Source organism: Lissotriton helveticus, chromosome 7 (assembly GCF_964261635.1).
Source record: "Lissotriton helveticus chromosome 7, aLisHel1.1, whole genome shotgun sequence".
Lineage (NCBI taxonomy): Eukaryota > Metazoa > Chordata > Amphibia > Caudata > Salamandridae > Lissotriton > Lissotriton helveticus.
Window position 1 is genome coordinate 1,043,440,310 of NC_136068.1, and position 21,520 is coordinate 1,043,461,829.

Below are 21,520 nucleotides of genomic sequence, written 5' to 3' on the forward strand. Positions count from 1 at the left end.
ACCAACATTATATCGAGGAAATTGTCCGTCCACCTCATAAAATGTTTACCGGCCTTGCTGAGAAGCGTCTAATTGATTATGTGCACAACTTTAGTGTACTTTTAGAGAACCTTGGTTCTTTCACAGTTAATTCCAAATGGAGATTTATTATAATTACTGCCTGTGCACGTTTCCTGTCCAGTGACTTTCTATGGACAATATATATAAACGTGGCATATTTCATTCCGTGACTGTATACCACGCATATAGTATAATAAAATTATTTCTGATAGATACATCTGCCAGTGGATTCCTCACCTTGTGAATATCCCCTTGCGTCCGCAACATTCGGAAATTCTTTTTGTAGCTTTGCGCCGACGTGGACGACGTCACAGAGGCACGGCATTGCACGCGACTCCGATGACCTCACCGACACCATAATAGGCCCATGCCGGCGTGATGACGTCAGTTCCTTTTTTCCGCGTCGTCGACGCTAATTGTTTCGAGGAATCTCTGTAGCTGTTGGTAACTTTGTTACTGTTTTCTCTGTTTTCTTGCTTCTTTGTCTCACTGAAGATGTCGACTAAGAAGACCGGTTTCAAGCCATGTAGAGAGTGCGGCAAAATGATGTCGATCACGGACCCGCACCAGGACTGTATCTGGTGTCTGAGTTCGGACCATGATGTCGATAGTTGTTCTTCGTGTAAGAAGATTAATCCGAAGGCGCTTCGAGAGAGGGAGAGTAAGCTTTTAATGGCGAAGTTAAGAGGAAGGAAAGATAAGAAGTCTTCGAGATCCTGTTCGAGAAGGTCAAGATCACGATTGGCGTCTCTTTCGAAGTCATCATCCGGTCATGCTTCGAAGTCGAAAAAGAAGCATAAGAAGCGAAGGAATGAATTTCGGCATCACTCCGGTAAGGATTCGGACTCGAGACCGAAGTCGCCAAAGAGGAAGCATGGGAAGGATGTAGTGTCTCCATCACCAGAGGTCTTGGATCCAGAAGGTGAGGACGAAGAAGTCCCTTTGGATGAGGGTTCGATGGCACGACCACCTGTGGAAAAGGAGGCGAATCCGGAACCTCTGAAGGGTCAGTCTGTGGGTTCTTACCCACCTTTCCCAGCTCCAAGTCAAGACCCTACTGCGTTTTTATGTATGGTGTCTATTCCAGAGCATGGTACCCCTCTGGTGCACCTTCGGGTCCTATGGGTCCTCTGGCTTATAATTTAGGAGTTCCCCACTCCTATGCTCCAGCTCCCTTTATTCCGTTTATGCCGGCTCCGACGCCGCCCTGGCATAACTCTGCACCGCCGAGGTCGTCGACGCCGATACCGACGTCGCTGGCTCCGAGTCCACCTCGAGAACAGCGCCCTGGGCCTACGGATTAGATATCGACGTCTATACCAGCTCCGTCCTAGACCCCTCAGAGAGAGGCCTGATCCTGTCCCACACGGCGGTGCCTGCCAACTCAGTGTTACCACAACTTCTACTTTTTAGCACTGCTGTATCGCTCTGCTCTTCTGTGCACACCAGGAGATTCTCACCCAATGCTCACATATCAACATAGAAGCCCACAAGCCCCTCATTCCGAGGAATTTCAAGAGATATTTTGAGGGTGAGTGTGTTATAGATATGAAGAATTGTGGCCGCGTACCTTCAATCCCACATTAAATGCCTCATGGGTAGACACACTGACTTTTAAAGCAGCAAAAAAATGGTTGGACCGCCTGACCCACAAAAGGAGACTAGCCAAGAAGACTAACTCCCCACGCACCCCGGCACAGCCATGCAAACACGCCCCCAACAGCATTTGCAATGCAATAGGTTTCGCATTTCGCCAGGAAGAGGTGTGGCGCCGCGGCCAGGGCGACTGACTCCGGAATCTGGGGATCACGGTTCGATCCCCGGCACCGGCGGCAGATTAGCCCAGCACCATGTGACTCTGGGCAATAGCTTGCTTAATCTTCCTGACGGCCCCCAGCGCCTAGAGACCCTTCCGGGTGATTGTGCGCTTTACAAATGTGTATTATTATTATTATTATTATTTGTGAGAGTTTGAGCTATTGAAATTGTAAATGACAATGCCTTTTACTTATGCGTTTGAAAACCTGCAAGCTGTGCGTAAACAAGCACTTTGTACTTATAGCCCTTGCTTATGACAAGCAAAGCTGGCAGTCTTTTACTGACAGCCTTGCTTCTCGTAGGCAAGGATTATATGTACAAAGTGCATGTTCATGCACCGCTTGCAGGTTTTCAAAACAAATGAATAAAAGGCATTATCATTTACAATGCCAATCGCTCCAACTCTCGCAAATACGAGACCTATTGCGTTGTAAATGCTGCTTGTTGAAGATGTTTCTATTATATAACCCTTTTTGGTGTGTTTACTTCTGTCTTTAGCTTTGTGGTTCAAATTTGTCATAGCTGAACATGTAGCGATTAGTATCTCAAGTTGAATGAGCCCACGCCAGTGTGCTTTTATTACTACTGATTCATAAAATGAGCGAGACTAATTTCAAAAGGATGCCTCCTGATAAGAATGTCCACAGGATAATTAGTTTTCTAAAAATGCTCAGTGGCTGTTAATGTCCAGTACTTAAAAACTTTCTCCGAGCATGTCCTGGTGATTTGTTCCCTTTAACCTGTAGTAACCGGTTTGTCTGCTGCTGTTTTGGACAGTTAGAGTTGAATTGCCACATTTTTAGCATATATTGATTGTCTCTCCTCCAAGAATGTGGCCATGAAATGCTCGTACTATGTATTGGTGTATTCTTCCGTCTTTAGAGTGGGAGAGTGAATGTAATTAGCAATAGAAATTTGGCATCAGTGAACATTAGATGAGTCAGCCTGTGGAGTACTTTCTTTGCCACTGATTCATGGCAGGAGTGAGTGAGCATGAAGTGTGACACATACTCTGATCAAAGGAATGCTACATGAAAGCACACGGCTGTCTTTTCTCATTACGTAATGGACACATGATTGATGGATGGAATGCAGAACAAATCAAAACATTCACCCCCCAGTCAAGAGATCTGGGTTAAATCCATCGTTCTTTTGCTCACCATGCCACCCCAGTTTATGGGTCCCTTGCTCACTTTGCCACTGGATTCAAGCTAGCCTTGCTGATGAAGGTGATGGCCAGAACTCAGTCCCAGGATGCTTGTTTCCGGTACAGGGAAGACCTGGCTTAGCAGTTCGAGTTGGGCTGTTCCCATGATGCACAGGGTCAACACTGATTTGCATATGGCTGGGTCTGCACTGAGGTAGCGAAGTGAGCTAAAGAACGATGATGGATTCAACCCAGATCTGTGACTGGGGGCGAGTGTCTGAAAAGTTTCAGTGCTCCGTCCGTCATCTCCTTGTATTTGCTTTTCTCATCATGTGCCTCGTAATTAGTGTTTTACATCTTGGCATGTCAAATTACTTTAAGTATTTTGTGGTGGTGTTATCTTGGTCTGATGGGAGATGCGAAGCTTGATGTTTAGTATATCTTATCTGAGCCTGTGGTAATGAGTTGTTCCTAATGCATGTGCTAGTATGTGCAGGAAATTGAAGATCCTCCTCTGAGCAATTGAGTGGCAATTTTGTTCTGCTGCACATGTGTTGTGTGTGCAGATTGCTGCAACATTGGCCAGTCACAGCTGCCAGGGTTACATATTTTAAGCTTGGATTGATGTTTAGTATTGCCTCTGAACACGTGGTAACAAGCTGTTCTCTCTCCGGGGAACTCCAGTGATAGACCTAAGCACTGAATAGTCCTGCCCATATGTGGGGATCCCAGAGCACTTTTTCATAATGCCATAAGTGTAGATGCTTGCCTTTCTTAATGAAGGCCTGTAGGACCACGTAAGACAAGAACATTGTGCAGCTTATAAGGAAGGCTATAATGGTCAATTTGTTCAGATTGCTTTTACAAAAGGGGAAGAATACACCTGTATATGCATATTTAAGGCCAAATACTTTTTTAGAATGCTTAAAACTTAAACACTTTTTTTTTTTTATTTAAAGAGAAGGATGAAGGAAATAAGACAGTGTAGCCCTACAGGCTGCTATTTTGTGAATGCAAAAACATTGTCTGCACCTTCTTTAAGGGCTCAGAGACCACCAGTATGCCATCATGGCCAGACGGTGGCAGTTGCTTCATTTCTTTTTTCCGTCTCCTGGTGACGGGATCCTGGAGCAGTGAACACTGCATTTTTGGCTCTTTCTCTTCAAATCTCGTGTAGAATTTTGTGACAATTGATTCACTGGTCCCTTTCATTTTCTGTCTTTTTCAGACCTAAATCTTTTGTCTTCGTCAAATAAAATACCATCTGTATTTGACAAGGTTTTTGACTGTGGAAGAAAGAATGCCAAGTCAGACCCTCAAGATGTCTGCATCATCTTCTTTCCTGAGAGCCATGTTCCTGACTGATGTCCACAATGCTCGAAGCTTTCCAGGTGTACCCTTAAGGAAAGGTAGAAAATTTGCCTCCATGGCACAGAGGAGCAATGCAGGTAGTAGGCAGTCAGAAGGCAGGTCATTCAGAGAGCAAGGAGAGGGCCAGTCCTCTACCTTGGCTCTTCCAATTTCTTCTGGGGACCTTAGGCATGGGAGGTCCAAAAAGAGAAGTACAGCCCAAAAACTACGTAGTTGCAGGTCGACTATGAGAGAAGGTGCCAAATCAACTTGTTCACTGTTGAGGTCTGAGGCAGCTTTGAAGATGAAAGGCCAGGTTCGAGAACAAGACATGGTTGGTCGACATCAAAGAGGACTACAGCATTAAGGCACAGAAGGAGTTTGATGTCTAGGAATGTGTCGATGCTGAGATATAGAGGAAAGTCGAGGAGTATGTTGATACTTAGGAAAAGGTTGAGGAGTGTGTCTACGTCAAGACCATCTAGGGTTTTGGAGAAAGCTAACAAATCAAGACAGAGACTCATACAATCATCCTGGACTCTGAATAGTCCAGGGTTTATTCTGTCTCCTCCTATAGTGCTGTCAGACTCTCCTACTCCTACACCGCCATCACGTCTTACTCTACCTCCTCCTCTGGTGCATCTTAAATCACCAGAGCCAATACCTCTTCCTACACCCCAGGCTGTGGAAGCCCCTCCTGAGACCTCTACCTTCTCCGCAATCTCAGTCGAGATCTTGCTGTAGTTTGCACCACTCCAGACATTGCCACAGGTCTCGGCGTGCCTCATCGTGCCCATCCTCAAGACGCTCACCTAGTCACCATGCGTCCAGGCACGAACAAGATCAAGACATCATTCAACCTACTATTCCAACTTAGGCAGATACTCACCAACTGTCTGATTCTCCTCAACCACTGCTCTCTCCAGTGGATGATATCAACAGCTTACAGTAAGTGCTGGTGAGAGAATCCTCACAATGAAACATCCCAATGCTGGCTCCTACACCATCCACATTGGTAATTTGAGATGCTTCACCACAGATCAGTGTCCAGGCCTCTGCCATCATTGGTTTCGGGCCTGTAAGAACAAGCAGTGGACTTGTTTCTTAAACCCGCCTCAACCAAATCTGTTCCATCGATGCTACAAAAGAAACGCAGACCTCCAGAGCAAGAACCACTGTTTCTCCACTCCAACCCTCTTCCAGAGTCTGTGGTGGTCCTTGCGGCAAGGAAACACTATTCCACCACTTCTTCGTCTTCACTGCCTCTGGATATGGAGAGTAAAAAGTTGGATTCAATTGGACACAAAGTTTGCGGTACATCTTCCACCACCATTAAGGCAGCAAGTCATCTACTCTCCTGGGCAGATACGACAGTGCTTTGTGGTAGTCTTTTCTGAAATTTGCTGACCACTTCCACAGAGACCAGAGGTAGGACTTCCTCAAAGTGGTCAACGAGGGTTTGATGGTCTCCAACCAGATCATCAGTGTTGCAGCTGACTCATCCTTGCAAGCAGCCCAGGAATACTGCCACGGGGTGGCCTTGCAAAGGCATTCAAAGCTTCGCTTTACAGCTCTTCAACATGAATACCAGCAAGGGATTATCAACCTTCCTTTCTCTGGATCTACACTTTTTGGCAGTCATTCAGACTACTAAATGACCTGTATGAAGTCCAAGATAGATAGTGGAGGAGTGTGGCTCAATGGTTAGAGCGGCAGACCCTGATGCAGAGTTCTGGCCAGGGACCAGGGTTCGATTCCTGCCTCAGCGGGGTCTCGGGCTCAATTTCCTCGGACTTGTTAATTCTTGCCTCGGTGCCTATTCTAATCACGGGCCCCACGCTGCAACTCTGGGCAATAGCTTGCTTAGCCTCCACACCGGCCCCAACAGCGCTAAGGATGCCTGGCTTCACCCTGGGGGTGCCCAGGAGTGGACACTTCACAGGGAAAGCCAGGAGGGGTTCCACAGCGATATGAGTATCAGCGCCAGGAAACCGCATAGGCGACACCGCAAGGTGACCGTCTGGTGACAGTGCGCTCTAGAAGTACCATGACATTTACATTTACATAGACCTCTTAAAGGCAGTAGTCCCCGAAAAACGAAAAAGCAGCGACGGTCCTACAAACCCTACCAGTGGCATTTTTACCCACTGAGGGTTCAAACCCCTCACTCCTACCAAGGTCGCAAGCAAACCCAACTGCAGAGACCTTACCAACAGCAGCAAAATTGTTAGCCCAGAGGAAGAGCCACTTCCGCTGCTCAGGACTTGCATTAGACTCTAAGCAATAAATCTGTACTTCCCTCTCTTTCGTTACTCTGGCAGGGGAAAGCATCTCTCATTTCCTGACAGTGACAATCCATCACAAAAGACACCAGTGTAATAAATATTGTTCGGAATGGGTATTGTCTCAGGTTCACCAGTCCTCCGCCGAGTATTCCACCAAAGCCATCCAATCACCATCTACATATACTACGCTCTGAAGTAAATATCCTTCTGTAAAAGCATGTGGTGGAGACTGTTCCTCCCAAAAAACAGGGAACATGGATTTTTTCCCTGTTATATTCTAGTGAAAAAGAAAAGTACCAAAAATGATTTCAGACCCATTCTCGATGTGAAACTGACCAACAAGTGTATTTGTAAAAAGAAATTCTGAATGCTGGCACTACATCAGATCTATCCTCTGTTACTCCTGGAAGACTGGCTCTGTTTGATAGACCTCCTAGATACTTAGTTTCGTATATCAATAACCAAGCAGCATCGGAAATTCTGAAAGTTTGTCGTGTGTCATGATCCTTACTAGTACAAAGTGCTTCTGTTCGGCCTCAAGTCTGCACCCAGGACTTTCTTGAAGTGTATGGCGGTGGTAGCTGCTCACCTCAGAAAGCTGAGTGTTGGTCTACCCGTATCTATACGACTTGCCTCATCAAGGCGTCAACACCGCAAGAAGCCCAACTACATTACCATTTGACCAGCAATCTTCTCCAACTATTAGGTCTGCATATAAATCACTCCAAACCAATCTCTGCTACACTCCAAATAGTGCATTACTTGGGACCTCCATCAACACCATTCAAGCAAATGTGTCCTTCAGAGGAGTAACTGGTATCAATCCGTCAGAAGTGTCACTCTTCTGAAAGTCTCCCACACCACAGTGAGAACAGTATCCTGTCTTCTCGGCTCAATGGCTTCTTGTATCTTTATAACTCCGAACACCCGTCTCCACATGCATCCTCTCCAGAAATGTCTCGAAGATCATTGGGACCAACTTATGGGCAATCGGGAGTACAAGATTGCATTTTTCTCCCAATGCTTAGTAGTCTCTGAAATGATCGTGCTCTCTGACAAATCTGCCCCAAGGAATGCCATTTCATCAGGATGTCCCTTCCCAGACCATAGTAACAGATGCCTCATTCTAGAAGGGGGTGCTCACATCGATCGCCTTCAAGTCCAGGGGATCATGGCCTCCGAGAAAGATTACATATATCGATCTCCTTGAGCTGCGAGCAGTTCACCTAGTGTTAAAGGGCTTTCTCCTGTCCTTCAAGACGCAATCCCCGATTGTTCAGGCAGATAACACAACAACTATGTACTACCTCAACAAGCAGGCGAGGACATGAAGTCCAGACGATTTGATAGTGTCCGATAGCCCGAGACTTGCAGATCACTGCAACTCCTCTCCCATGAGTTCAAAATGTTCAAGCAGACTCCCTAAGCAGTGTCTTGCTAGAAACCCACGAATGGGTCCTCACAACAACTTCATGCAAAACATCTTCACAATGTGCGGCACATCGACTTATTCGGCACCGTAGAAAACAAAAAATGCCAAGGCTTGGCCTCAAGGTACTTCATCCAGGGTCACTGAGGAATGCCCTATGGATCGACTGGCCTGGCAAATTTCTCTACACCTTCCTCGGATCCCCTGATCCTGTCAGTTTTCATCAAACAGTCTTCAGAGCCAGAAGGATCTTGATTGTGCTGAAGTGGCTACGTCAGTGGGGTTCATGGACCTTCTTCGCTGGTTTGGAGTGTCCTCATCTCAAGAAGCTATGCAGACAGGATCTTCTCACAAAAATAGGATGCCAGATGGTTCACCTCAGTCTTTCCTCCTCAAGCTTGGCTCCTCAGCTAGTTCATTACGGGCATTTGAACCTTCAACAAGAATGCAAGGAGATTCTCAAAAGGGCAAAATAACCATCAACACTTGCAGCCTATTCATTCAAATGGACAGGATTTTTCATTTGGTGTTCTAAGAACGTGAATCAAACAGCCTGGATTCCGTACCTACTTCATTTGGCCAAACCTGGCTTAGAATTCTCTTCCATAAAAGTTCATATGGAAGTTCTTACAGCCTACAGAAAATGTTTTTCACAAACCTCTTACTTTAAAAATACCAGTTACCATGGATTTTCTTTAGAGGAGTTAAAGGTTTTCCCCACTCATAAAGCATCCATCTCCTCCCTGGGATCTCAATTTAGTCCTCTAACACCTCATGCAAGCCCCTTTTGAGCCAATTCACAAATCGTCCTTCATCTGTCTTTGAAAATTGATTTCCTTATGTGCTCCCATCAGCCTTTAGGGTTAGCAAAATCCAGGCTTTGTGTTCTCACGAACTATACACCATTTTTCATTTCGGTAAGGTGTGATGAGGACTTCCTCTCTAAAGTAATTTAGTACTTTCACGTCAATCAGACTATTTCCTTGCCTACTTTCTTTTAGCTCCCTTGCACACCTTCTGAAAGATTTCTCCATTCTCTAAACGGTAGGCGAGTTTTTAAAGTTTTACACAGACAAGACAAAAGATATCTAAAAGTCAGACACATTTTTTGTAAACTATGGACGATCTGTACAGGTCTAGCCCCATCCAAACAGTCCTTTACCCGATGGGTCTTACAGCTTACATTGTGTTGTGCTACCAGAAAGCAAGCAAGGTTTTGTCTGGTAGACCTAAAGATCACTCTACTAGAGGAAAAGCAGTTACTGCCACTTTAATGAGAAGTGTGTCTATAGCTGAAATCTGGAAGGTGGCTACATGGAGATCTGTTCACATGTTTACCGAGCACTGCTGTTTGGACTCAGATGCTAGAACAGAGGCCCATGTAGGTCAGGCCTCCCAGAGACATGTATTTGCTTGATTTGGTCAATTGGTCGTTCTTTTCTCTTTTTCCCCACTCGTGGTGGGGAATGGGCTGGGTACTCTATTCAGTACTTATAACTATCAATGGAGATCCCCGGAAAGAAAAGGAATCGTTTCTTACCTGTAATCCCAGTTCACTCACAGGGGAATCTCCATTAAGTTCCTAAGCATCTGTCCTGCCTCCCATGTGGAGATGCCAGAGGCGATAATTGGATCTATCTGATACTGCCTTATCTAGTCTAAATGAACTTAAGCAACTGCCACCTGCTGGGAATGATGGGCTACACTGTTTTTCTTCTTTCTTCATCTTTCTTTTTTTTTTTTTTTTTAAAAAGGGTTTTTGAATGAGGTTTAAGCATTCTACCATTGTATTTGGCCTTAAATATACGTATACATGGATATTCTCACCCTTTTTTTAAAGCAATCTGAAGAAATTGGCCATTATAGCTAACCTTATAGGCTGCACACTGTTCTTGTCTTAAGTGTTTCTACAGGCCTTCCTTAAGAAAGGCAAACATCTACACTTAAGAAGACATATTATGAAAAAATGCTGCGGGATACCCTCCACGTGGGCGTTACTATTTAGTACTCCTAACTCGTTTGGAGATTCCCATGAGAGAGAACTAAGTTACAGGTAAGAAACCATTGCTTACTGTTGCACACACGCTATTGGTGTATTTACTTCTGTCTATAGCATGACCGAGGAAATCAAAATGCCAACAGAAATGCGTTGTCACTGAAAATTAGTTTACAAAGATTTAGGTCGATTCACGTGGACTGATACCACTGAATAAGCACAGAGTAATGCAATTTAATTATATAATTTTGTTTGGATTGCTATGTTATGCCTATTTGTAGCGCACTATCCCACAGTAGGATATCCTGGCGATGAACAGGTGTGCGAACACACATGAGCATGCAGAGATTAATGTTGTACTGGAGAGGTTACTTTTGGTAAGGAGTAAGCATGCTTTAGTGACCAGTGTCTTCTCTTTGAGCAGTAACAGATTGTTTTGTGTTACTATTTCATAGGTCCTTTGCCACAATGGGAGCTTTTGAACATTATGAATAAAAGCATGCACCTGCAAAACCTATACATCAGGCTTAGTGAAACTGCTCCGTAATTGATGGGCCGTTTTGTATGGGATTGTAGGAATGGGAAAATAACTGAACGTAGTTGTTGTGCGAGTTGGTGAAGTGACTAATTGTGGATAGATAAATGGGTGAGTGACTGAATGATTGAATAGGTGAGTGAGCAGCACTGGTGGGTATAGCTCGTGCCATCTAAATGAATCAATTCATCCATGTATTGTCCTGTTGTATTATCCATGTATTCCTTCCATTCATTCATCCAGTCACTCGCCCATACATCCACCTACTTTTTGACTCATTTTTACATTATCCCATTTAACAAAATAAAAGCCAGACCTATTAGCTCTTCCCTCTGCAAAGGAACCGCCAGCTCAAGTTTCAGTTCACCCAGTGGCTGCTGGTGTGACTACTCCACCCTGTGACGTAATTGAACAACTATAACTTGTGTAAACGAGAAGCCAGATTGTCAAGCACATGGTGATGGTTGAATTTTATTAGAAATCCCCTCCCTCCTGTGCTCACACATCTCTCTGGATTGAAACTTATAGATACGGCCTTTCTATTTCAGTATTATTGGCAAATGGCTATTTGCTTTTTTAGCACCATGAGGGCTCCAATTTCAATAGCTGTCAGACTAGGGCTGTCAATCATAGATTCTGTAGTGCTGAATCAATGACGGATGTTTTCCAGGATCACTAGTGCATAAACTTGTATGCCAGCTATTTTGGATATCTTAAAAATCTGTCAAAGAGTTTTCCAAAAACCAACTTTGGACAGTGTAGTGTTCGTTTTTTAAAATGATTTGTTTTGTTGTTGAGTCTAGTAACAGATTCAATGAGAATTTGTTTATTTCCAATGCCATTTAGTTCATTGTCGTGGTCTAATACATCATTCATCCTAGTTCCCTTAGTCTGTTTGTTTGTACTGTTTAAATAGCTCTATACAAAACATGTTCTAATATCCGATATTGAACCGTTGAAGCAGGTTCTGGTTATCAAAAAGGAGAACAGCAATGCTTGGCAATCAGGAACAGTTTAAGTTTAATTAAACAATAACGGCATGGAATAGCAGCCACATCTTGGTTGCGTGCTGGAATTCAATTTGCTTAAGGTGCACGGCATGCTGTATACTGTACAGTGGGTGCAATAAAGTGAAACTCGTCCCACTGTTGGCGGCAATACTGGTACAGTGGTTCATAAATTGCATGCTTTTATGCTTGACCCCACTCTGATAGTAGAGGCCTTAAATATCAACTGGAGGTCACATTCTGAAGTGGTCCAGGTGGCCTGGTGTGTCGTGTGTTATCTCGGGTGACACTTCTTACATGGCATTGTTTGGGCCTTATCTCATGAATGCAACTGGCCGGCTGCTTCTGCATCATGTCCTGAAGGCAGGTCCTCTGCTGTGCATATATTTGTGTTTCAGCGTGTGCATCTGACTCTTTTCTAAAGATCTTACATCCTGGGGTCATATTTGATTTACTGCTGCAATATTCCAGGTGTGTTTGAGGATTGTTCAATATCTGGTGTTTCCATAGCGGGAATCGCTAGCGGTGAAAAGAGGGTAACTGTGGTATGTTGATCTGATAAAGGGTCACTGAAACCGTAACAAGTGTTTTATGGTGAATTTGGTAGTGCAGGCAACAGTTGCTTGAGAAGACTTGCAATTGATACGTTTTGGAGTTGTTGGGCAGTGCAATGTACTGCTTGAGCCCCCCACCCTCAAAAGGGAAAGATTGATGACTCAATCCTTCTAGGGCAAGGCGGTTAGAATCTGGAACTCTCTTCCTCCACTATGTACCACCACCTCTACCCGGACCTTCAAAACTGACCTCAAATCTCTTCTCTTCCAAAGACACTTCCAGAATTAATAGATCCCTTTTCATGTCCCTTGAGGAAGTTCTTAAAATGTTGTAAATTTGTAATCTATGCCTGTACGATCCTCATCCTAATGTGTTTTTGTTTTTTGTGTGACTGACACCTATTGTTTTTATTTTACTTTTTCATCTATCTCGTTTGTATCAACGTGTAAGTATGTAAATTTTCCTCATGTAACCTACTTGGTTCTATTGTGAAGCGCTCTGACACCTTTGGGTAAAGTCTGCGCTATATAAAAATGCATTAAATAAAATATAATTTTAAAAGAAAAAACTACATACACCTTTAAACACAGGCGCACGCACCTACAGCTACAGCCCACCTTTGCTTAATTCATGCTTAATCTCCTTGGCTTCTCAGTAACCACTAACCCGTGCAGACGCTGTCCACCAGTGTGGAATTGGTGAAACTGGGGATATGTTAATCCTGTGCATGGCACTCATAAGGTCCTCTCTCACGTATCACTGAGCTAGTGGGTTGAGGTCTTCAGCGATCCCTTGACTACGGGATGAGCGGATTTGAAAATCCCGCACCAACTGTGTTTGCGATTGCAAGCTGGTCTTGATTTGGTTAGGATTTACAGTCCCCAGCAGCCCTCCGTCTTCGCCATTATCTGCCATGTTTAATTGAAGCATAACAGTAAGATAATTTCAAAACACATTTTTTTGTCACTGATTCCTAATGTGATACAGAACTCGCAGCCTGCTCCCCCCCCCCCCCCCCCCCTTTTAGGTCTCGCGATTGCAGGGGCGAAGCCCCTGGTCGCAAAGCAAGCCTATTGCGATCGTGTCAGCTTTCAAGGAGTAAAAGGACTTGGACAAGAGACTGGCACGCGCACGCAGCCTGCCGAAATCGGATCAGGTTGCGCGCTCCGATTCCGGCAGGCTGTTCACAACACATGCACACGCAGCCAGGCACACACAACACACACGAGCGCACACATACAGACACACACACACACCACACCACACCTCCCCAGCCCCCCCGCCCACACACACGAGAGCGCACACACACAGACAACTCCCCCGCCCACACACACGCACACATACAGACAACCCCCCCCCCAACAACCCCACTCACCGCATCGCCGGACTCTGCAGCCTCCGCGGGGCACTCCCTCGGGCATGGGAGCCCCGCGTCACCAGCACTGCTTTTCTGTCCAGGCACTCCGTGGCCGCGGGCTTCCAAAGACGGAAGTCCCGCCCCACGGCAGGTTTCGTTTTTGCTCACGGTTTCGTTTTTGCTAAAGGGGGCGGGCATTTTTTAAAAGAGCTTGTTGTGTTTTGGAAATGTTTCCCTTTAACACACATTCGAGTACCAGGCGCTAGGAGCTGGATTGTTTAAGACATCCGGAAAAGGACTGGTTCGTACTCAAAGCAACAGCACAAATCAAAACATCATCAGAACATCTCCGGCGAGATTGCGACGCACAGAATGGTCTGTTGACTACTAACCCACTTCACTGGAGCATGAAAAGCACAAAGACCTTGAGTCATCTTTCTGTAACTCTAAGAATATTTTTCAAAAATGTGCGGCTTGACACTGTTGGTCTAATCCGAAAATCATCCAAGGCACGTTTTAAGCCTTTTATTGAACTATCAAGCACTGTACGCCTTAAAGGGCTCTCTTAGTATGCATTTCTCGGCTAGTTTCAAAAATCATATCAAAGCTTGCAGTTTAGGACCATTGAAAAACCCGAGTAAGACCATGTTGGGAAGGAAAAGGTTTGGTAAATAATAAAATGACTAATGCCCAACTGCCCATAATCACAAACGGAGATCGGCAGGCTCTTAGAATTTTTTTACGCCCTCTATTAGCCATACCTTCTCAAAGCACAAGATAAATAAATAGCACAACACCGCCATCACAGGAACGGTCAGCTTGAGTTCGATATGATGCACACCCAAGCACTTTAGCGAATGGCATTGGCAGGCTTCACTGAGAGACTTGAATCCCCCGTCACTGATGGTAACAAACAAATCTAGGCGTGTTTCACAATTTTGTTCCTCTGACCGCAACAGCTCTCTAATGAATAGACTCTATGGAAAATTTCGCCCGCTTTTGTCAACGGTCTGTCACACTTTGTGAATCTTATTGTATTTTCCCCACATATTGCCCAGTTAGTCGTGGTATTGTTCCCATCTGCAATGATTGCACTGGCTGCGCCTCCTTTGTTCTGCTCTGTGACGTCCATTCATTTGCACTGCCAGGGAAGCTTCAACCATCTGTGCGCTGGAAGAAGATTACACTCGATTCCGTTGGATCAGGCTGATCCGATCGACAACACACTTTAAGGCCTGGCTCTGGTAATCCCATCTCACATTTCAATCTTTAATTTTAGGAAAGATTTCAAAGACAGGAGTTCATAAACTGAGCTATAAAGCCACAGGTGGATTCATTTCCCTTCAATAACGTCAGTGCTGCCCCTCCTGCCTGTATTTATTAACATATTTAAGGTTCAGGTTGAACATCAGTTTGGGAAGAGTTCTGAAAGTCTTTCACACTAGTTAATCTTCAGAAGTTTCTTTAAATGTATATTTATCTAATGCATCTTTTAATATGTAGGCTAGCTTATATTCTAATGTATATTCATTTAGTTTCTCCATTTTTCTCAACGTAACAAGACCCATCATAGAGAACGTCCCTCGATGTACACTGATGAAATGCCAGCTGTGCTCCAGGGTTTTCTTGTACCGTTGGGCAAGGGCAGTGAGGGTTCTTAAGGCCGCGGACAGACAGGATGGTTTAATTTTCAGCTAAATCGTTATTAGGGTGTTTCTTCATCACTGGAAGCACCGGCGGCCAAAGCCACGAGATAATGGCTCATGGATTCAAGTGGAGTGGGGGAATGGAGACAGGGATACGTTTGAAATTCCATGCAGACCTGTCTCGCAAAAGGTTTCTGATTCATCCTTCTTCAGCACTGCCACTTGGGAGATGATAGAGCGAGGGGTAAAACAAAAGGTTCTTCTGTTGAGGGGAGGACATTTATGGGCAGGGCCCGCTCTTAGTCTGTCCCTGTTTGCTGCTTCAGGAAGGCTGATACAGCCATGTGCAGAGATCTCACACTTCAGTCTGCTCTTGTTTTGCATATTCCTGCTTGCACCCAGCATTATTACATCCTGCTGTGGGAGCCATGACTTTGCACAAAGCCTGTGTCTGACAAACAGCATAAAATGACATTTGAGAACCAAACCAACCAGGGTCACAGCTTTAGACAGTGAATCCAGGAAAATATCCACAAACTCCAGCTAGAAAATAAGTGTAAGGTGAGGCCCTAACCACTGAGCTTTGTTCCAGTTTCAAGCTCTTCTTGAACAAGGAAGGCTGTGGTCCACAGAGTACCTGATAGACTCTGTGATCAGGGCCAGTGTCTCCATGAGAGGCAGTCTCCCAGAGGAACGAGGACATCAACTGATGTCTGCAGCTTACTACAAAAGCCAAGGGTCTGCCTAGTACCTACAAGACTACCAGCCAGCTCATAGAGCAAAGGAGAGTGACCGGTCTTTCAGTCCACGAGGAGAAGCCTAGCATGTTCCTGGTATGTGACACGCCAGATATAGTCAACTGTCCTCAAGCAGAGACGCTGGTGTCAACACAATTGGTTGGGGGTCCCTTGTCTCCCAGTGCAGTTCCTGTTGTGAGCTGCATGAGGTAGCTAACCTTCAGAATATAATAGTGCTGTGTGGTATTGCTGCAGGCTCCAAAGGAGTGTTGTTGCAGTTGTCTTCCCGTAGTATTCTCCTATGAGTTTCCACCTGCACTGGCTGGAAGACCACAACTGCCAAAGACGAGCACCCTTCTGCATCGTCTCACACTCTCCTGCCCTTCACTGTCTTGGCCTCTCCACTCTTCCTCAGTTTCCGCCTCACTCTCTCCTGCCCCTTCACTGTCTTGGCCTCTCCACTCTTCCTCAGGTTGCGCCTCACTCGCTCCTGCTCCTTCACTGTCTTGGCCTCTCCACTCTTCCTCTATTTCTGTCTCGCTCTCTCCTGCCCCTTCACTGTCTTGACCTCTCCACTCTTCCTCTATTTCTGTCTCACTCTCTCCTGCCCCTTCACTGTCTTGGCCTCTCCACTCTTCCTCTATTTCTGTCTCACTATCTCCTGCCCCTTCACTGTCTTGGCCTCTCCACTCTTCCTCTATTTCTGTCTCACTCTCTCCTGCCCCTTCACTGTCTTGGCCTCTCCACTCTTCCTCTGTTTCCGTCTCACACTCTCCTGCCCCTTCACTGTCTTGGCCTCTCCACTCTTCCTCTATTTCTGTCTCACTATATCCTGCCCCTTCACTGTCTTGGCCCCTCCACTCTTCCTCTGTTTCCATCTCACTCTCTCCTGCCCCTTCACTGTCTTGGCCTCTCCACTCTTCCTCAGTTTCCATCTCACTCTCTCCTGCCCCTTCACTGTCTTGACCTCTCCACTCTTCCTCTATTTCTGTCTCACTCTCTCCTGCCCCTTCCCTGTCTTGGCCTCTCCACTCTTCCTCTGTTTCAGTCTCACTCTCTCCTGCCCCTTCACTGTCTTGGCCTCTCCACTCTTCCTCTATTTCTGTCTCACTCTCTCCTGCCCCTTCACTGTCTTGGCCTCTCTACTCTTCCTCTATTTCCGTCTCACTCTCTCCTGCCCCTTCACTGTCTTGCTTCTGTTTATTGTATTTGCACAAATCTAATATCTTGGTCTATTCCTTTTCAATAATCCTGCATTTTTGGTTATTAGGTGTTCATGTTTTTGATGGGTTTATTTATAGACACTTTCTATCTATCTATCTATCGCCCTCACTCTATCTATCGCCCTCACTCTATCTATCGCCCTCACTCTATCTATCGCCCTCACTCTATCTATCGATCGCACTCACTCTCTATCGCACACTCACTCAGCACCACCACTCAGGGGCACCACAGCATCAATCTGTGCAACCATTCAACAACAACTGGTTCAAATATGTTCTCTGTGTCTCAAACTTTATTACAAATGTCACAAAAAGATGTTATTTCACTTCTGTTCTTGGATTTTCGGCACAATAAAATACTTAACACAATCTTCACAAAAGTTATTTACAAAAGTTTAAGCTATTGCAATTATACATTACAATAACTTATTTAAGTATTAATTATTTTTAAAAAATGACAAGCCATTGGTATTTGTAATATCAATACATCTAAGTCACGTAAATACAACACATATTGCATTACAAATGCTATAGGTGTCACATTTGCGAAAGTTATAACTATTGGCATTGTAAATGACAAAGCTATTAATTTAGCTAGTTTCAAAACCAACACAGAAATAAAAAAATTGCCATTTACAATACCAATAGCTCAAAATTTCCTAATGCGAGACCTATTGCATTGCAAATGCTTGTTTCTGCCCCTGTCATGATTGCACCCCGATGGAAGTTGGAACAGACAATTAGTTCATAGTAGCACAGTCCTTTATTGTTGTGTTTTAACATTGACACAGATTTGTGGTTTAATATGATGATGGCTAGTAAATTCCAGATTATGGTCAATATATTCATTATACGTGTATAACACATATTTGATTTATTAGTTGTATCCAGCTTTACTAATTTCTACGACCTGTATATGTAAGTGGACGCTATAACAATGTAGTTCTTGTCTGCTTATTGCTTGACAAAGATACCATGTCATTGCCTACTGTTGTTTACATGATTTAACAGATTAATGTCAGAGCGGACGTAATGTAATACGCTTTTTTCATCAAAACTAAAAACGTAAAAAAAAACCAGTAACATAATTGCATTCTTCCAAATGTGTTTAATGGAATGACAGTTTTGGGTTGTCGTTTAGACCCGTCGGGCCTGCTGAAAGCAAATGTTTGTGTTCGTGCCTTTGAAAGCACCGTGTAACCTTTTCTCTTCTGTCCTTTGTGCAGTTGTTTGCGCTGATTGTCTTTGCCTGCATCATCTCAGAGGGGTACTGGAACGACTCCACATCCACCGTGAAGTGCCTTTATAATGGCAACGAAGACGCGTGTCGTTATGGTATCGGAATCGGATTCCTTGCCTTCCTGGGGTGCATCGTCTTCTTTATCATCGACATCTATTTCCCTCAGCTGAGCAGTGCCACAGACCGCCGCTATGTCGTCCTCGCAGACCTCGGCTTTTCCTGTACGTTCCTCATTTTTGGCTCTTGTCAAATGTTTTATTGATTAGCATTCTTCTGGATTAGCCGATATTGGTATTTATAAATGTGTAAAAGGCGATGGTGCTTTTAGTACACCACCGTTGAGTCTCTTGTGGTGTGCTAATATAATCACGTAAGTTTTTATCTTTACTTTGACATTATATAATATTGAGTTGTTTTGATCTGCCTTTTGTTCACCATAAACTCACTTTACTCACTCACTCGCCCTTCTGGTTGCAATACCCCCGTTGTCTGAATGTAATGACTTTTTTTTTTAGCAACACGCTGTTTTGAAATTATAATGCATTGAATTTTTTTTATTTCAAAGTATTTTTAGTTTTTGGGGGGATACAACAAAAATAAGGATAAAGTGTGGTATTGAACGTACATAGTGAGAGGAATGAATATGGAATCTAAAAACATCCAAGGATAAAACGCAATACCATTCGCTGGGTGGGTACAGATCTAAATCAGATGTTTGTTTCGAAATGTTAATGGTGGAAAACCTCGGGGAGACGGTCGGTGAAGTCAGGGGTGAAAGGGGGGAGGGGGCGGGTGACACAAGGGAAATGTCGCAAGGGGGACACAGAGGGATGGAGGGCTACGAGAAAGATCAGGCGGAGCGTTGAGAGTCTAGGGTAGAGCACTAGCTGTGATCTGAAGGAAGGTGTCGTTGCTAATCTCCGGAATGAGAAAGGCAGGCCCCGATGTTGCTGGGGCTGGGGTGTTTTCTCCGTGGAGTTTTATTTTTTTGCATGTATAGATTAGTTCTCTTCCAGGGGATCCTCATCAATAGTCATAAGCATTAGAATATTCCCGCCCATGTGCGGGACCCCGGAAACACTATATTATATGTGCCCCACATATATATACAACATGCAATAGCAGCCAATAAAAACAGAGCTGAAATATGCTGTATAGAATTTCCACCATACATGTAATAATAATGAGCATTAGAAACATGAGAAACAACACAAAGTTTGTTTTAGAAACAGTTTTAATGCTCAGAAAGCAGTAGAAATTCTTATAACTCACTGGAAGCATAGAAAGCTCCCAGGCTGCATTGCAAACACACAGTCTAAAAAGACTGAAAAGCTAACCTGTAGCTACATAGCAATAAACTGACACCGTGCCTTTAAGGCACTCATGACCCCCAGTATCCCATCGTGCCTCAGGGGTGACAGTTAGGTCAGTTGTTCTTTCCGGCTCCTTCAGAGAAGGACCCTGGTTACACAGCTCCACTAATTTTCGTGTTTTTTGACAGAAAAACTCTTCACTTTTGACAATTTTTTGTTCTTACTCAACATTTAACATCTAGTCAAGTAAGATACTGTCTTTTTCAGTCAATTTGGGGAGCATTTTCTCCAGAAAATGCCTTCACTCTTTGACAAATGCTCTTCTTGTGGCAACAAGAAGGCCAAGTCAGACAACCACGACGTCTGTATCCTGTGTCTGCCTGAGGAACATGATCCAGGCACCTGTCCTCATTGTGAACACCTGTCAGGAAGAACTTTAAAAGACAGGGAGAGGATTCGCATTTATGGCCTAGCTCATAGGTCATCAAGAGGAAGATCTCCGGTGAGGAAGGGCTCCAAGAAGACTCATTCATCTTCCAGAAAGAAGTCTTCATACCCCTCACCCTCAGCGTCGGGCTCGGCGCTGAGAAAAGAACCACCAGTGGATCATTCATCGTCTAAACTACCGTCGACGGCGGGCTCGCCGTCGAAGAGAAGACCAGGTACGTCGACGACGTCGAAGGATCCAGTTCCATCGTCGAAATCCCCTCCGTCGGCGTCAACCGGGCGACGTCCGACGTCGAGGAAGGGAACTCCGTCGGCGTCAACCGGGCGACGTCCGACGTCGAGGAAGGGAACTCCGCCGCCGTCAACCGGGCGACGGTCGGCGTCGAGATCCAGGACCCCTCCGCCGTCGTCAACCAGGCGAAGACCGGCGTCGAGGGAGGTCACCCCTCCGCCGTCGTCATCCAGACGTCGACCGGCGTCGAGAAGTGTGACTCCTCCGCCGTCGTCGAAGAAGCGACGTTCGGCGTCGAGGACCAAGACCCCTCCGCCGTCGACAGGGAAGAGTCGATCGGCGTCAAGGATGCAGTCTCCGTCGGTGTCTCGTCAGCTCTCGGCGTCGAGGGTGTCCAATACCCCTCCACCGCCGTCGCACAGACATTCGACGTCGAGGCAGAAATCTCCGTCGACGGCTGATCATCACCGTTCGATGTCGAGAGAAAGACCTCCGTCGACGATTAGACATCGTCACTCGACGTCGAGGCAGGGTGCTTCGTCGACGACAGAACATCGTCGTTCGACGTCGAGACTTCCGTCGACGACTGGGCATCGTCGTTCGACGTCGAGGGAGAGGGCTCCGTCGACGGCCGGTACTCACCGTTCGACGTCGAGACGTGGAACTCCGTCGGCGGCTGCTCATCGCCGCTCGACGTCGAGAGACCATACATCCTCGCAAACCAGATTGTTTGATCCGCCGACTCCCCGAAAGCACTCGACCACGAGGGAAGATCGCTCAGCGTCGAGATGTTCAGATGTGGTGATGGTAACGGAGTCAGCTTCCCGTCATTTCACCTCAAGGTCCTCTGGCTCCTCAACTACTTCTTCGAAGTCCAGAAGTCCAGTACGCAAGTCACCTGAGCGTCGAACGGACCCTTGGGCGGATAGTCAGACTTTCACCTAGATGGTATAGGTCTTTGGATCATTGGAGAGATTCTGGGGCTGCAAAACGTATGCAGGACTACGCCAGCTCGCAGCACAGGTCTCCTCTTCAGGATCTAGTGGAGGAGATGGACAAGCATAGCCCTCCCAGGCGCAAATCTCCGGTGAGAACACCAACTAGATCTCCCAGAAGGACCCGATCTCCCAGAAAAGACCCAGA

At 45.4% G+C, this 21,520-nt stretch overlaps 1 protein-coding gene across 1 annotated transcript in view; it reads left to right on the forward strand.

Annotated features, from left to right (window-relative positions):
* Positions 1 to 21,520, forward strand: part of SYNGR2 (synaptogyrin 2) — a 187,896-nt gene that overhangs the window by 46,745 nt on the left and 119,631 nt on the right. Inside the window, exon 2 of the mRNA XM_078653868.1 lies at positions 18,372 to 18,606. Coding sequence (XP_078509994.1) covers positions 18,372 to 18,606 — 235 coding nt within the window. The remainder of the gene's footprint in view (positions 1 to 18,371; positions 18,607 to 21,520) is intronic.